At 53.1% G+C, this 15,947-nt stretch overlaps 1 protein-coding gene across 1 annotated transcript in view; it reads left to right on the forward strand.

Annotated features, from left to right (window-relative positions):
• Nucleotides 1-15,947, forward strand: part of LOC102774233 (laminin subunit alpha-3-like) — a 65,375-nt gene that overhangs the window by 48,440 nt on the left and 988 nt on the right. The window contains exons 14-21 of the mRNA XM_015570548.1: nt 434-568; nt 5,133-5,270; nt 8,517-8,569; nt 9,019-9,124; nt 10,303-10,402; nt 11,049-11,205; nt 13,961-14,093; nt 15,698-15,840. Of these exons, the coding sequence (XP_015426034.1) occupies nt 434-568; nt 5,133-5,270; nt 8,517-8,569; nt 9,019-9,124; nt 10,303-10,402; nt 11,049-11,205; nt 13,961-14,093; nt 15,698-15,840 (965 nt within the window). The remainder of the gene's footprint in view (nt 1-433; nt 569-5,132; nt 5,271-8,516; nt 8,570-9,018; nt 9,125-10,302; nt 10,403-11,048; nt 11,206-13,960; nt 14,094-15,697; nt 15,841-15,947) is intronic.

Raw genomic sequence — 15,947 nt, forward strand, 5'->3', positions numbered from 1 at the left:
TATATACTTAGCGTGTTCTCCATTCATCGCACTCTGACTGGCGCCTACTGTGTACCAGGCATGGACAAGGCCCGTGCGCAGCCCCCTCAAGGTTCTTATCTGATGGGAACCTATTAGATTGAAGTTTTGCTGTGTAAAGCTCAGATTTGGGGTGGGGGGAGGGGAGGAGTGTCCTCACAGGATTAGACATGACAAGAGTCTAAAAGGTGTTTTGCAAACGGATGCTCCCCCCCACCCCTGGATGCTTCTTAGTGCACCTCTGAGTTTGCCTGAATATTTATTTTCTTTACCTTGAAGATGTGTTCTCTGGGGTTAAGGATGTCGGTTAGCCGTGGATAACTCATCATCTGTTTTCCCGACAGAAACCTGAGGGAGGGAGGGACTGGCAGAGGGAAGGAGGAAGGAGACCCCCAAAGCCTCTTCTCCTCCCCAGGCTGTGACTGTGACTTCGAAGGAGTGCTCCCCGAAATCTGTGATGCCCACGGGAGGTGCCTGTGCCGCCCAGGGGTCGAGGGCCCCCGATGTGCTGCCTGCCGCCAGGGTTTCTACTCGTTCCCCATCTGCCAAGGTGAGTGGCCACGGCCCAGGAGTGTCAGTCCCCCATAATTCATCTCCTCGAAGGGAAGGCAGAGGCTGTTTGGCAGAGCCGTGTGGCCTGCGTTTATTACACAAGAACTTCATACTCACACGTCAGCCGTGTCAGCATCGTCCTCATGTGAAAGGGAGAGACTGTTGCCCAGAAGCACAGTGAGAAAAGGGAAAAGTCAGTGGCAGCCTTTTGAGATTAAAGTAAGTAATTTGCCAGACTGGTGTGGCTCAGTGGTGAGTGTTGACCTATGAACCAGGAGGTCAGGGTTCCATTCCCTGTCAGGGCACATGCCCGGGTTATAGGCTCGATCCCCAGTGTGGGGTGTGCAAGAGGCAGCCAATCAGTGATTCTCTCTCATCATTGATGTTTCTCTCTCTCCCTTTCTCTCTGAAATCCATTAAAAAATATTTAAAAAATAATTTAAAAATAGATGTGATCATTGTTCTTGGAATAATAACTCATGACTATGAATTTATAATGATATTTACATGAACAAATGACCAATGAAAATGACTGTGGCTTTTAAAAATATTGAGTTTATCTGTATTTTCCAAGAGCAGATTTTTTAAAAATATACATTTTATTGATTTTTTACAGAGAGGAAGGGAGAGGGATAGAGAGTTAGAAACATCGATGAGAGAGAAGCATCGATCAGCTGCCTCCTGCTCACCTCCTGCTGGGGATGCACCTGCAACCAAGGTACACGCCCTTGACCAGAATCAAACCTGGGACCCTTCAGTCCACAGGCCGACGCTCTATCCACTGAGCCAAACTGGTCAGGGCTAAGAGCAGATCTTTAATGAAATCACAGTATGATCTCTGCATCAGTACATTCCTGACTTCCAGACATCATGTGAGGGCTGCCCTCGCCCTGGCCATGCCGCTGCTCTCTGTGCCGCCCTCCCTCCTCCTCCGCGCCTGGAGGCGCCGCCTGCGTGCGGGCAGCTGCCAAGAAGGTGGCCTCTGAGCGGAGTTGAGGAGCTGCCAGGTGGAGGGAGGAGACAGGGCGTCCTGGAAAGTGGGCAGCATCCACCACCCACCACCTCCTCCCGCCCACAGTGTGTGTCCAGAACCTAACCTGGGAGAGGAAGGGGGAGGGAGAGAGAAGCATGACGTGAGAGAGAAACATCAATTGGCCGTTTCCCATTCGCACCCGACAGGGAATCAAACCCGCAACTTAGGTAGGTGCCCTGACGGGAATCGAACCCGAGACCCTTTGGTGCTGAGGCCGGAGCTCCAGCCACGGAGCCACCCCCATGGGGGCTTTGTGACCTTTCACAGTTTCCTCTCAGGAGGGCGGCTCTGAAGCCAGTGGCTGGAGCTCAGACGCACTGAGAACTGAACGGGCCGAGCGTCAAGGTCCGACCCATCTTCCAATTTATTGTCTTTCTGAGGTGGAGTCGCCTGCTGGGTCTATTGAATTTCACAACCAAACCCACGGGACCCCGAAACACCACATCGGGTGGTTCAGTGTGCTCCAGCCGGGACGTGTGCCCAGGGCGTTGCTCTCTGCTGCTTTAAGATGGTAGAGTCCTTCCAGGAAAGGAGTTGAAACCCTAAGTTGTTCTGCCAACTGCAGTCCTGCACTCGTGGTTTGTTCTAATGTAATTTATTCCAGACTTCGCGTAGTGCAATGCGTATCTTTCTCACTTTAATTTCCACTCCCTCGCGACTCCCCACTTGCTTATAGGTGTGAGTTAGCCTGAGGCCGTGTTGGAGGCTGTCTGTGTGTGTTCATAATCGTAATTGCGTGGCTGTCTGGTCCAGCTCCTTATCGGCCAGCACAGAACACAACCGGGCTTTCTTGGCTAACTGGTCATTCGGGGGTGACGCTGCCTTTTCCTCCTCCCATGTCCCCCCATCTTTACCTCCTTCCCACTCCTCATCCTGCCTTCCTCTCCTTAAAAAATACGTATATATATATATATGTGTATATATATATATATATTTAAATTGATTTCAGAGAAAAAGGAAGAAGTAGAAAGAGACAGAAACATCAGTGATGAGAGAGAATCATGGGTCAGCTGCCTCCTGCACACCCTACACTGGGGATCGAGCCCACAACCTGGGCATGTGCCCTGACTGGGAATCGAACCCAGGACCTCTTGGTTCATAGGTTGATGCTCACCCACTGAGCCACGCCAGCCGGGCATCCTTTTTCTTTGTTTTTCTCGTCCTCCTCATCCTATTGCTGGTACAATTCGCTAGAACAGAGGCTCGGAGGGTGGAATTGTGGGCCAAGTGCAGCTGCCCCCAAACCTCAGCCACGTCGACCTGACCCTGGGCCCAGAACGGACCCCTTGGAGGTGGCTGTGGCCTTTGGGTGTGGGGACAGGTCTTTTCTCAGAAAACTCCTATAAATACTTTGCAGCAAGAGAAGGCGCATTGGCTGGTGGTGAGAGGACGTTGTCGTTAAATGCAAGGTTTACAAGGTTCCCCTCGGCCTGTCCTGGGTCCAGGCCTATGCCTGGTGCTGTCACCACAGTTCCACAAGTCGGGCGCACTCGCGTAGAGAAGAGGCCAGATGCTTCAGCCGATGGCGATGGGGCGGAGGGAAGGGTCTGGCTGGGACCCCTGGGGGGTGAACAGGACCCCGAGGCCTGGGCAGGGGTAGGGGGGAGTCTGAGCCAAATCTGTGCAGTGACGCCATGAACTGGCCCCTTTGTAAGGCAGCTCTGCTGGGGGGGCCTGAGGTGGGTTGAAGGAGCCTCTCGGGGTTCTCTGTAGATTGAATCCACCCGGAGCCCAAGAGGTGGGTGGGCGAGTATCATGGATGGACTGTGGCTTTGCTGAGGGAGGCGCCCCCTGCTTTTCCAACAGAAAGACACACCCCAGAACCAGGCCATAGGGCATCCCTGGGACAGCCAGGATGTTCACCTGGTCACGTGCTTCCTCTCAGAGGGAGAGGGGGTGGTGTCACAGCACCCTGGCTCTGCAGCGCGGCAGGTCAGCAAGAGAAGGTCATCGGCTGGTGGTGGGAGGACGTCGTGGTTAAATGCAAGGTTTACAAGGTTCCCCTTGGCCTGTCCTGGGTCCAGGCCCTGCCTGGTGCTGGGAGACACTGGGGCCAGCAGACAAGCTGTCACCTTAGACGTTTGATCGTTTTAAATCCTCTTTGGGAGTAAACATGCCCTAAAGCAGAGACAGTGAGCAGATGAGAAGTAAAACACTGCAGACGCATCCAGGACCTGGACCGGAACAAAGCGCATTAACTAGCTGTGCAGCCTCATGGTGCTTCCAGGAGTGAGAACAGGGCGGCCCGCGCTGGGTGGCGGGGGCTTGGCGGTCTTCAGTGGCCACTGGATTGAGACGATGGGGAGGTGCCAGGTTGAGCAGCTCACAGTTTAAGCTGCGGCTGGCTGGCTGGCGGGAAGCCGGTGTCTTTGTTTCCCTCTCTGGAGTGTAGCTGCACCTCCCCAGCTCCCTGGCCGGCCCCTGAGGCCCTGGGGCCAGCGTGGGTGTTGCCTGTATTCGGGCCAGAGCTGCCTGCCCTGAGCCAGGTTCCTCTTGCTCTGTTCAGGGCAGAAACAGCAGACAGAGCCGTCTTCGTCAGCTTCTCAAGAAAAACAACCAGCCCGGCCAGCAGGGCTCAGTGGCTGAGCCTCAACCTATGAACCAGGAGGTCGCAGTTCCATTCCGGTCAGGGCACAGGCCCGGGCTGTGGGCTCCATCCCCGGTGTGGGGCTCATGCAGGAGGCAGTGATCCATGATTCTCTCCCATTGATGTTTCTCTCTCTCTCCTTCTCCCTTCCTCTCTGAGATCAATAAAAATATATATTTTTAAAAACCCAAACAACAGAACCAGCAGGATGTGTGTGTGTGTGTATGAGTGTGCGCATGTGTGTGTATGTGTGTGAGTGTATATGTGTGTAAGTATTTGTGTGTGTGTGTATATGTGTGTATGTGTGAGTGTGTGTATGTGTATGTATATGTGTGTATGCATGTGCATGTGTGTATGAGTGTGTGTGTGTGTGTGTGCATACAGAGAGAGTTATTTTAAGGAATTAGCTCACATGATCGTGGGGGCTGGTAAGTCCAAAATCCGCAGGGCAGACCTGCGGCCAGTGAGACAGGAAAGCGGTAATTTTGCCACTTGAGTCCCAAGGCGATTTGGAGGAAAAATTCCTTCTTCCTTTGGGACCTCAATCTTTTCTCCTAACGCCTTCCCCTGATTGGATGAGGCCCACCCACACAGTGGAGGGCAATCTGCATTTCCCAAGCCCTGGTCACGACCAGCCCATCTTTCCGGATGTGAAATTAACAACAAAAGCAAAACCCAGGAGCTTTGCTGAGTGCTCACATCAGACCGGCCTCCCCCAGCTCTTCACGTGTGATCTGATCACATGCTGGCAACAGTCGTGTCCCGCGGACACTGGTCTTGCCCCCGCACAGAAGGGAAGCGGAGGCTCTGGGCATTTGGTCACATTGCAGGTTCCAGTCTAACAGGAGGCGGAGCTGGACTGGCACTGGGTCTCCCGGGCCCCACCCCGTGGGTTACCCAGGTCCTGCCCCTGCCGGGGTCTGACTGGCGTCTCTCCCACAGACTGCCAGTGCTCAGCCCTCGGCTCCTACCCGACGCCCTGCAGCCCAGCGACGGGCCAGTGCGCGTGCCGCCCGGGGATCGCAGGACGGCGCTGTGACCGGTGTCTCTCGGGCGCCCCTGACTTCCCCCACTGCTCAGGTAAGGGGGCGCCAGAACCGTGGGGGGCCCTGTGCTGCCACTCACAGAGCAGCCTGCAGACCCTCATGGCTCACAGCTGTGTGAGACCCACATCTGCCTACTTCCTCCCCGATTCAGGTCCATTGAAAATGCCTGTGCAGTTTCAGACTTGCATTCTCTAAGGACTCAAAAATGGGTTTAATCCTAAAATTTAAAAAAATCTCATGTGTTATAAATTTGTGTTTATTTTTTTTATTTTTGTTAATCCTCACCTGAGGATATTTTTCCATTGCTTTTTAGAGAGAATGGAAGAGAGGGGGGAGAGACACAGAGAAACATCAATTGGTTGCCTCCAGCACGCACCCCAACCAAGCTTGCAACCCAGGTGCATGCCCTTGACCGGAATCGAACCTGGGACCCTTCAGTCGGCAGACCAGTGCTCTAGCCACTGAGCCACACTGTCCAGGCTAAATGTGTGTTTCTTGATTCGCATGTAAACTCCCTGGATGGTGAAGATGGCCCTGAGCGAGGCCCAGTCTCTCCCCCTCCCAGGCATCCGAGCCTCTCTTGGATCCCCCAGAGTGTCCAGCAGGTCCCCTGTGGGCAGCTGAGCGGGGCCTTCGCTGGGGTTCTGCCCACTCCAGCCTCGGGGGACCGTGTCATCACACCTCAGCACAGGTGTGAGGGGCAGGGGCGGGGACTGGACCAGAGCTTCTGTGGTTTGTAAAGAGTGAGACGGAGGAAAAGTCATGGGTTAGTGCTCATCCTCGATGGACGTGAGGGAGAGTCTGTGTGCTCCGTGGCCGTAAGATGCCTGTGGAATCTCGGTGCTCCAGGTGCCGCAGCCTCCAGGACAGGTGGCTCCGACCGAGGCTTCAGGGACCCCCTCTCTGTGGAAAAGAGGTGTTTGTGAAAGGCCGAGTCAGACTTCCCAGGGAGGACGTGGTTCTCACCCCCCGCGTGGCTCAGGGGCTGAGCATCGACCTATGAACCAGGAGGTCATGGTTCAATTCCTGGTCAGGGCACAGGCCCGGGTTGTGGGCTTGATCCCCAGTGTGGGGTGTGCAGGAGGCAGCCGATCCATGGTTCTCTCTCACTGATGTTCCTATCCCTCTCCCTTCCTCTCTGAACTCAATAAAAACATACTTTTAACAAGAGAGAAGGTGGTGTTCTCAGGCCCTCGGCTCCTGATGGCGCTTGGAGCCTCACATTCTGAGCCATCGAAGACAGGGCCACGGCTCCAACTGGACCCAGAGCCTCTCTCACCAGAACCCTCGGACACCAGGGTTTTTGTGGATGGAAATTGTAGCCGCCGTGGGCAGGCGTGGCTTGCCTCAGAGAAGGCCTGAAGGGCCTGTGTGCCAGGCTGTCTGGGGCTGGCCGCTCACCTCCACAGGGTCCGGGGGAAGGGGGTTGTGGGAAGTGCTGAGGCAGCGGGCAGTGGGGCCGGGCAGTGTAGGCAGTGTGGCCAACAAGGAGAACCACAGGGCGGGAAGACTGTTGACCTTCCAGAGGAAGGCGAGGGAGCCTGGAGAGAAAAGGAGATGGAGATGGAGATGGAGAGATAAATAAATGATAGATCGATGGTAGATGATAGATGATAGATTGATGATAGGTAGATAGATAGATGATAGATCAATGATAGATCAATGATAGATAGGGAATGCCATTTAGGAAGAAGCTGAAACAACAAGAGGAGACAAAAAAGGCAAAAAAATATATCTAAGGAACAGCTTGTAAGAAAACAAAATGCTATGGATTTAATTAAACTGTTAGACAAGCACGGCTCAGAGCGCCTCACCCAGCCCTCCATCCTAAATCTGTACAAGAGTAACACTGAGAATGCAAGTCCCTGCTTCCTGGAGCGGTTGTATTGGGCTTGTGGTCCTGCATTGACTAGGCATCAAAACAAGATAATTCTAGAAACACTGTAGGACACACGAGGGACCAGGGGCTGTGACATTTAGGGACCTGAGTCTTGGTTAACAAAAAAATGTACTTACAAATTCTGGAACTTTGTAATTGGACGGTTAAAAAGGTCCCTTGGTACAATATCGCCCTCTTCTGGGAAATCCTTCAGATGCTCAGAATTCTAGTGCCGCTCCCCCCAGGTCTCCTGTGTCTCAGTTAGAAGTGAACTTGTATACATTTTGGATATTAACCCCTTATCAGATGTACCATTGGCAAATATCTCCTCCCATTCAGTAGGTTGTCTTTTCATATTGCCGATGGTTGTCTTTGCTGTGCAAAAACTTTTTAGTTTGATGAAGTCCCATTTATTTATTTTTTCCTTTTGTTTCCCTCAACTGAGGAGATATATCAGAAAAAAATGTTGCTAAGAGAAATATCTGAGATTTTACTGCCTATGTTTTCTTCTAGGGTTTTATGATTTCGAGTCTTACATTTAAGTCTTTTGTTCATTTTGAACTTATTCTTGTATATAGTATAAGTTGGTCTAGTTTCATTGTATTTTTTTGCATGTATCCATCTGTCCAATTTCCCCAGCACCATTAATTGAATAGACTGTCTTTACCCCATTGTCTGTTCTTGCCTCCTTTATCAAATATTAATTGACCATAGAGGTGTGGGTTTATTTTTGGGCTCTTTATTCTGTTCATTGATTTCTATGTCTGCTTTTATGCCAATTCTCTGGCCTTGAAATGTAGTTTGATATCAGGTAGCTGGATGCCTTCAGCTTTGTTCTCCTTTATCATGATTGTGGTGACTGTGTGGGGTCTTCTGTATGTCCATTGCAGTGTGATTTACAATAGCCAAGATATGGAAGCAATCCAAATGCCCATCACCAGACAAGTGGTAAAAAGCTGTGGTGCAAATATACCATGGAATGAGAAGAATGAAGTCTTAACCATTTGCAACAGCATGGGATTCCATTTCATGCTTAGATTAAAGCCAGGGCAGAACTCAAAACCACGAAGCAGAAGGTGGCTGAGTGGAGTGACTATTCTTTAATAGATGCTGACAACAGGGCCATGTCAGCACTGACCTGGACACTCATTTAAAAATCCCCTGACGCTGCACTTTCTTGGAGCTGTCACAGACCGGCCGTTTCTCCTCGGAGGTGGGGGTGTGGATCTGGCTGTTCCTCAGATTCCGGCGAGCAGGCCAGCCCCAGGGTTCGGCCGTGCAAGCTGACTCCTGTGAAGCATGCTGGGAGGTGACCCCGTGCAGGGGCCGGTGTGGCGCGGTCCCGGTGCTGGGGCTGCCCCTGGGTCCCCTTGGCCCAAGGACGCTGTCTTGTCTCCACAGAATGCCGGTGCCACGCGGCGGGGACGGTGAGCGGAATTGGAGAGTGTGGGCAGGTAACGTGAGCTGGTTTACATGGGACGCCAGCAGCAATTTGTGGGGTTTCTGTGGGAGGGTGTCATGTTAGCACCTCTGCAATTGTACTGCGTGCAGTCATCTTTTTGGACGTTTTTATTTTTTAAAATATAGTTTTATTGATATCAGAGAGGAAGAGAGAGGGAGAGAGAGATGGAAACATCATTGATGAGAGAGAATCACTGATCGGCTGCTTCCTGCCCACCCCACACTGGGGATCGAGCCCACAACCCAGACCTGTGCCCTGACCGGGAATCAAACTGTGACCTCCTGGTTCATAGGTCGATGCCTCTCCGGCCGGACCATTTTGGACATTTTTAGATCCTGACGCACGACTTCGTATGACACACGAGGCCTCATGGGCTGAAGCCTTGAGCACAATGAATTCTGTCCCCTCACCTCATGTTGTCGTCCGCTCCTTGTTCTGCAGCGCGACGGGGACTGTCACTGCAAGCCCCACGTCGGGGGTGATTCCTGCGACACGTGCGACGATGGCTATTTCGCTCTGGAGAAGGGCAGTTACTTCGGGTGTCAAGGTAAAGACGCCCATGGCCCTGAGTGAAGTGCGGGTGCTGATGGGCAGATATCAGGGCAGCCTTTCCTCCGAGTTCCTCCTCCTCCTGCAGACTCTCCGGGGGTTCGGGCTCAAAACTCCTGTCTAGGGACTTGGGCCAACCTTTCTGTTGAGACTAGTGATAACTGCACGTGGGGTCGCTTCAGCTCCTCTGTGCCAGCACACTCGGGGTTAATGATAACACACACGATTGGGCCCTGGCCGGTGTGGCTCCGTGGACAGAGCGTCGGCCTGTGGACTGAGGGTCCTGGGTTGATTCCCAGTCAGGGCACAGGCCCGGGTTGTGGGCTCGATCCCCAATGTGGGGCGTGCAGGAGGCAGCCGATCCATGATTCTCTCTCATCATGGATGTTTCTATCTCTCTCTGTCTCTCTCCCTTCCTCTCTGAAATCAATACAAATATAATTTAAAAATAAAATAAAACATAATTGGGATGAGGGAGTCACTGTAAATAACATCGAGGCTTAGTCGTTTTAAAGATATATTTTGCATGATCAAAAACGCCCACACTGGATCTTTTAGAGACGATATTGTTTTATTTATTTAAAATGCATCTTTATTGTGGAAAGTATCACAGATGTCCCCTCTTTCCTCCATTACACCCCCCCACCCCCCTTCGCCACTCTGCTGTCGGTGTCCCTGGGCCGGGCATATGTGCAGAGTCCCGGTTAATCTCCCCGACGCCGCCGTCCCTCTGACACCCACGGTCTGCTCTGTGCTTCCATGTCTCTGGGTCTCTGTTCACTGGTCGCTCTGTTAGCGTCCACACGAGTGAGGTCATGTGACACTTGTCGTTCTCTGATCGGCAGGATGCTCTCAGGTCCCTCCAGGCGACTCTGAGGGTTTTATTGTTTCAAACAATAAAGCTGTGAGAGGGGTTGTCCCTAACCCTCCTCTAGCCTCTGCCACAGCCTCTCCGTTAGCAGAGCTGCTTATGGTAGCACTGAGCTACCGCCCCCTAGTGGGCAGTGGGGGTCCTACCATCTCAGTTTGGGGGTTCATACATATTTCAAACACCTGCCACACGCTCGAGAGGCCGGGCAGAGCCGAAGGCCCTGGCGTACGGCTTCCCTCCTAGAAGCAGGGAGGCATCCGCGAGGAGATGCTCTGAGGGTGACCCCGCTGTGTCCTGACTTTCAGGGTGTCGGTGTGACGTGGGTGGGGCCGTCACCCCCGTGTGCAGCGGGCCCGCTGGGGTGTGTGTGTGCCGGGACCACGTCGTGGGGAAGGCGTGCCAGCGGTGAGTCTCTCGAAGGGCCTTCACACCCGTTCATGCTGCCAGCTTGTGACGGGGTCGCCGTGTGCGTTTGAAGAACTGGAGTCGTGGTACTTCCTGTCGGGATAATTCTGATCCTTTTCTGTGATGCCGTTAGTGGACTCTGGAAAGGAGTCATTCATAGGCGTGAAGCTTAAGAGAAAACGAGGCATAGAAAGGTCATTTTAGTGATCGTACATGAGTGTATATGTGTAATTGTAAGCTCAGCATCTGAGGTCTTAGTAACGGTTCCCGACACAGCGATGTTAATATTTGTGTGGAGAATGACTACGAGTTTGTGAGTGAATGAATGAGTGAGTGAATGGATTTAGAGTAAGTAACCTGATTTGACTTCGCTGGGCTGTGGGTGCCCTTTGAGGAGGTTTTGAAGATGCTACCACCATGTGCTGTACTCAGTGAGCCCTCACCTGACTGCTGGGAGGGTGTGGGTGTGGGTGTTCACATGGGTGAAGGCAGGCATTGGGAGAGAAAGCTCGGCGCCCCGTCTGTCCTATGCAACGCGCCCTGTCGGGTGGTGGGGGTGCTGGGCCGCAGCTGTCGGGATCAATGGGAAGTCAGATGGTCCGTGAGCCCAGCCTGCTCATCCGTGTCTGCTTTTTGTGGGTGAAAGACCTGAGGACAACCACTACTTCCCGGACTTGCATCACATGAAGTACGAGCTCGAAGACGGCACCACCCCCAGCGGGAGGGACCTGCGCTTCGGGTTTGACCCCCTGGAGTTCCCCGGGTTCAGCTGGAGAGGATACGCCCAGATGACCCCCCTCCAGGTGCGTGGCCCGACCTCGCCCAGAGGTGAGCTCTCCCCAACGCCGACTCCAGGATCGTTTTCCTCGAAAATGAGAACGAGTGTCCTGGGCTCGGGGCGGGGCTGGGCTTCAGCTGGTAAACATGTGTCGGTTCCAGTTTCTTGTCAGTTTACTTTGGTCACCAAATCAGAAGAGGAGGGGATTAAAGAAAAACGGTGCTTCTCTCTGGAGACGTTTTATAGGGAATTTCCCAAACAAGATTAGGCTGTGCTTAACAGGAGACATTTTTTCTTTAAGGCAGTTGTGGGAGATAAACACAAGTTGACTTAAATGATTCCAATAAAGCTTATGTTGCTAATTTCTTATTTAATTTTCACTTTTTAAAACTCCGAATTACTATCAAATAGAAGCTAAGGTACGTGAGGCGTTTCCATCCGCGCGACTTCATTTTCCTTCCCCACACTCCTCCTCCCCTCCCGTCTCCTCCCCTGGGCCCTCCCCCGCTCTGTGTTGGAACGGAGGAGTTCACACTTCACCTGTGGAGCGTAACGTTTACAGTGAAGCTTTCCGTGCAGCTGCTGAGTGTTTGTTCCCAGCATTTCTCTTGGAGGGGGGTCTCCTCGGGCCGTGTGTCTCGGGGAGAAACTCAGAATGAAAGAGGCAAACTGGTGACCGTGGCAACCAGCCCGTGTCCCTGGCGGACCCAGCACCAGCCGGTCCCTCATTCAGCCCTTAGACAAGCGTGACCGTCAGCCACGGGCACTGACACGGCTCTGCCCGGCCAGGGTCCCCGGCCAGCGGCCTTTCCCAGATGGTCCCAGGACCTAGGATGCCTCACTGTTGGCTCCTCCTGTTTCTTTACTTCCGATCACTTTGTGATTCAGGAGAAAGGGGGCATTCCCCTGAGTCATAACAGGATGGGAGTGCCTGAGCCGCAGGTGTGACGTGTTGCAGGAGCAGCTGGCTCACACCAAGGAATGGCTTTCTAGGGGTGAACTCTCGGGAGTGTCTTCATCCGAGGACGGGGGTGGTGCTCCACTCACACTGACCTTCCTCTGCCCCGAGTCCCTGTTCGCATCATTATTTTCCAACCAGCAACCTGCATTAAAGGTGAAGCGTCAGGTTGAGAGGGTGAGGCGAGTGTCTCTGTGGGTCACGCAGCTCCGGCCCCAGAACAGGGATTCCACCGGACGTTTCTGTCACAGATTTCTCGCTCCACCACTGCCCCTTCAAAGATGATTAAAAAATCAAAGGAACCACTGATTTGGAAATGTCCAAGTTCCTTTTTTTTTTCTTTTTTAAAATATGTTTTTATTGATTTCAGAGAGGAAGGGAGAGAGAGAGAGAAACACCAATGATGAGAATCACTGATCGGCTGCCTCCTGCACGCTCCACACTGGAGATCAAGCCTGCAACCTGGGCCTGTGCCCTGACCGGGAATCAAACTGTGACCTCCTGGTTCATAGGTTCATGCTCAACCACTGAGCCACACCAGCCAGGCTTTATTATTAGTAGTATCATTGTTATTTATCTTTATTGTCGAAAGTATTACAGATGTCCCCATTTTTCCTCCGTTGACCCCCTCGACCCCACTCTCGTCCCCTCCCCGGGCCTTCTCCGCGAGATCGTCTGTCACTGGGCTATGCACATTCATGTAAATTCATTGGCTAATCCCTTTCCGCCCCACCCCCCTTCCCTCTGAGGTTCCACACTCTGTTCTATATGTCTCTTTTGTTCATTCACATATGAGTGCGATCATGTGGTACTTGCCTTTCTCTGACTGGCTTATCTCACTCAGCATCATGCTCTCCAGGTCCCTCCATGCCGTCTCATGGGTACGAGACCCTGCCTTTTCCCAGCTGCGTGGTGTCCCATGTGTACATGTCCCACAGCTTTTTCACAGCTGCCGAGTATCACGCGCCTTCCTTGGGCCACAACTGAATTGGATCATGCAGTCTGTGGTTCAGACTTAAAATAGCCTGGTCTTTCCTTCCCCTCGAGGGCTCAGGGGCTCTTCCGTGTGTGAGCACCAGGGCTTGTGGGTGTTGGGACGCCCCGCCCACTTCACCTGAAGGCCCGTGTTCTCCTTGGATGGGGCCTGAGAGTGTTTCCTGTGACTCACTAAGCGCAGTTTAGTTACGTCCAGACTTCACCTCCCGTGTGTTGGGTCTAGCTTTCCTGAGCCGCCCTCGGTTTCTGCACCCATTTGCGATGTTGTACATGTGAGTGGGCCCTGGAGGGGGGTCTCTCAGCACACTGTCCTTCATTTCTCCCAGCCGTGTGGCTGCGCGGCCTCTGTGGCTTCCTAACCAGTCCCTCCACGCACTCTGCCTGCAGCTTACAGAGGCCAGAGAGGACCCGAGGGTGTGCCTCTCATGGCTCCTTCCTCGTGAGTGACTTCAGTTCCTCGCCAGGCTGTGCATCTCCACCTTCCTCGGGTGCAGGCGCTTGCTGAGTGGGTGTCACATGTGTACGTGCACACGCATGTATGCGCACTCTGTGTGAATGTGTGTGACCTACGTGTGGATGTGTGTACACATGTGTGAGTGTGTGTATCTGTGCTTATTGAGTGGGTATGAGTGGTGTATGTGTGCACAGCATGTTCGTGTGTCTGTGTACATGGCATGTTCGTGTGTCTCTGTGTACACGGCATGCTCATGTGTCTCTGTGTACATGGCATGTTCGTGTGTGCACACCAGGAGCCGGTGTGAAGCGTGGATGAAGCCGCTGTTTGGCCAGCATCCCGTCTACACTGTGTGGCCTCGGTGTCTTTCAGAACGAGGTGAGGGTCCTGCTGAGCGTGGGGCGGTCGAGCCGCTCTCAGTTCCGTGTTGTTCTGCGATGTGTGAACCCTGGAGCGGAGGCGGTAGCCGGCCTTGTGACTCTTCATCCATCCGGGGCGGAGGCAGGTGGGTACATTTTCAGGACCCTTTTTGGTTAAGAAACGATGGACCAGGGAAACGTTTTCTCCTCTGTAGACATGCCCGCCTGGCGCTGGCCTGAGCCTGACAGTGCACGCGGCGCCCTGCCCCCGCCCCTGCCCCTGCTTATTGCACTTTGCTGTTACATTGATCATTAGCTGCCATTTACAAATCCATGTATCAACATGTGTGCCTGGCTGAACGCCAGGCTCTGACGTTGCCATAGGCAAAGTTAGTTTATAACTCGCTCACGGGAAAGTGTGTGTCGCCTTGCAGTGCTGAGGGACCTTGGCTACCCCCATGACACAGTCCCCTTGCATCAGGCAAACCGACCGGTTCCCAGAGCACGGGGTGAGCACAGGAAGCTAAGACAGTGTGTGAGCAGGAAGCCGGGACTCCGGGAGGAGTGGGGACCTCGGTCAGGGGGAGGGTACCGAGGGCCGGTGTGGGGTCCAGCCCCAGCAGGTCCCGGGGTTCCCAAAGGTGTGGATGGAGTTGGTGAAGAAGAAATGACACGGAGGCAGCATTCAGTTGATCAGCAGAGCCAGGTTCTCTATCCAGGTTCTGTCTTTATTCTCCTGTTACATCTGTTTAAGGGGTTTTATTCCCTTCCTTAGTCCTGTTAATCCCTAACTCCAGGGAAAAATCCCCACCTAGGGAAACAACCTTTCTCAGAGAGGTGACCTTGGTTAAAACACATAGCGCTAAGAAGGGGAGCAAACATACTAAGAACAGTATGCCATATACGCCAGGTCCCTTGAAACATAGGCTGTGCAGATGTTTCTCACCTGCAGCGACTGTGTCAAGCAGCAAGGATGGACCGGTTTCCGGCAGGCCGGGAGACGGTGGTGGGAGTGCGGACCTCCCTGGGATCTGTTCTGCGAAGGTCAGGGCTCCCCACACAGACTCCAGGTGGCAGGAGGGCCCAACAGGGACACATAATGGTGCCAGGGGGACCTGATGCAGAGAGAAGGCTAAGCCCGGCCGGCGTGGCTCCGTGGTTGAGTGTGGAGCTATAAGCCAGGAGGTCACAGTTCGATGCCCCGTCAGGGCACATGCCCGGGTTGCGGGCTTGCTCCCCAGTGTGGGGCAGCCAGTATAAGCCCTAAAACACGACTTGCCTATCCGTTTACCAGCACAACCCACAAGGGTGTGCACAGACTCCATTGCTAGGAGAGACAAGCACAGGGAGTCGGCCAGTCACTACGCTGTCCCTATTTTCATTTCCCGTTACGTGATGCTGGTACACTGAGTGTTGTGTTGACCTGTTTTCCTTTTCCTTGTGGATTGTAATTACGTTTCTTTGACAATTAAAAATGGTGCCAAGAACCTTTCTAAGCGATTTACCTGTGTTAATATACTCCATCTTTCACAAATTAAAAAGGGACTCGCAATCCCAGCATAGATCGCCACTGCTGAAGTCTGTTCAGGGTCTTTCTAGGCTCTTCTTACACATTCATTCATGCAGTTAAAGAAGCAAGGTCTGCACGTAGGATCCGTCATTTACCCTACACGTTTGCGGATGGAAACCAAAGGTGGAAAACTGATTGGCTGCCAGAGCGATGCCTGAGCGACGTGTTTCTCTCTGACAGACGCTGCTCAGAGCAGAGGGGTCGTCTTCCTGCCCAGCATGGAGCCAGCCTTCATCTCCATCCCTGGAAGCGGTCCGGCCGACGCGTTCTCACTGGCACCGGGGATGTGGGTGGCCTGCATCAAGGCAGAGGGGGTCCTCCTGGTGAGCAGTTGTTCTTTTCTTCTTTATACGTTTTTATTGGTTTCAGAGAGGAAGGGAGAGGGAGAGAGAAACATCAATGAGGAGAGAATCATGGATCGGCTGCCTCC

Source organism: Myotis davidii, unplaced genomic scaffold (genome assembly GCF_000327345.1).
Source record: "Myotis davidii unplaced genomic scaffold, ASM32734v1 scaffold1467, whole genome shotgun sequence".
Lineage (NCBI taxonomy): Eukaryota > Metazoa > Chordata > Mammalia > Chiroptera > Vespertilionidae > Myotis > Myotis davidii.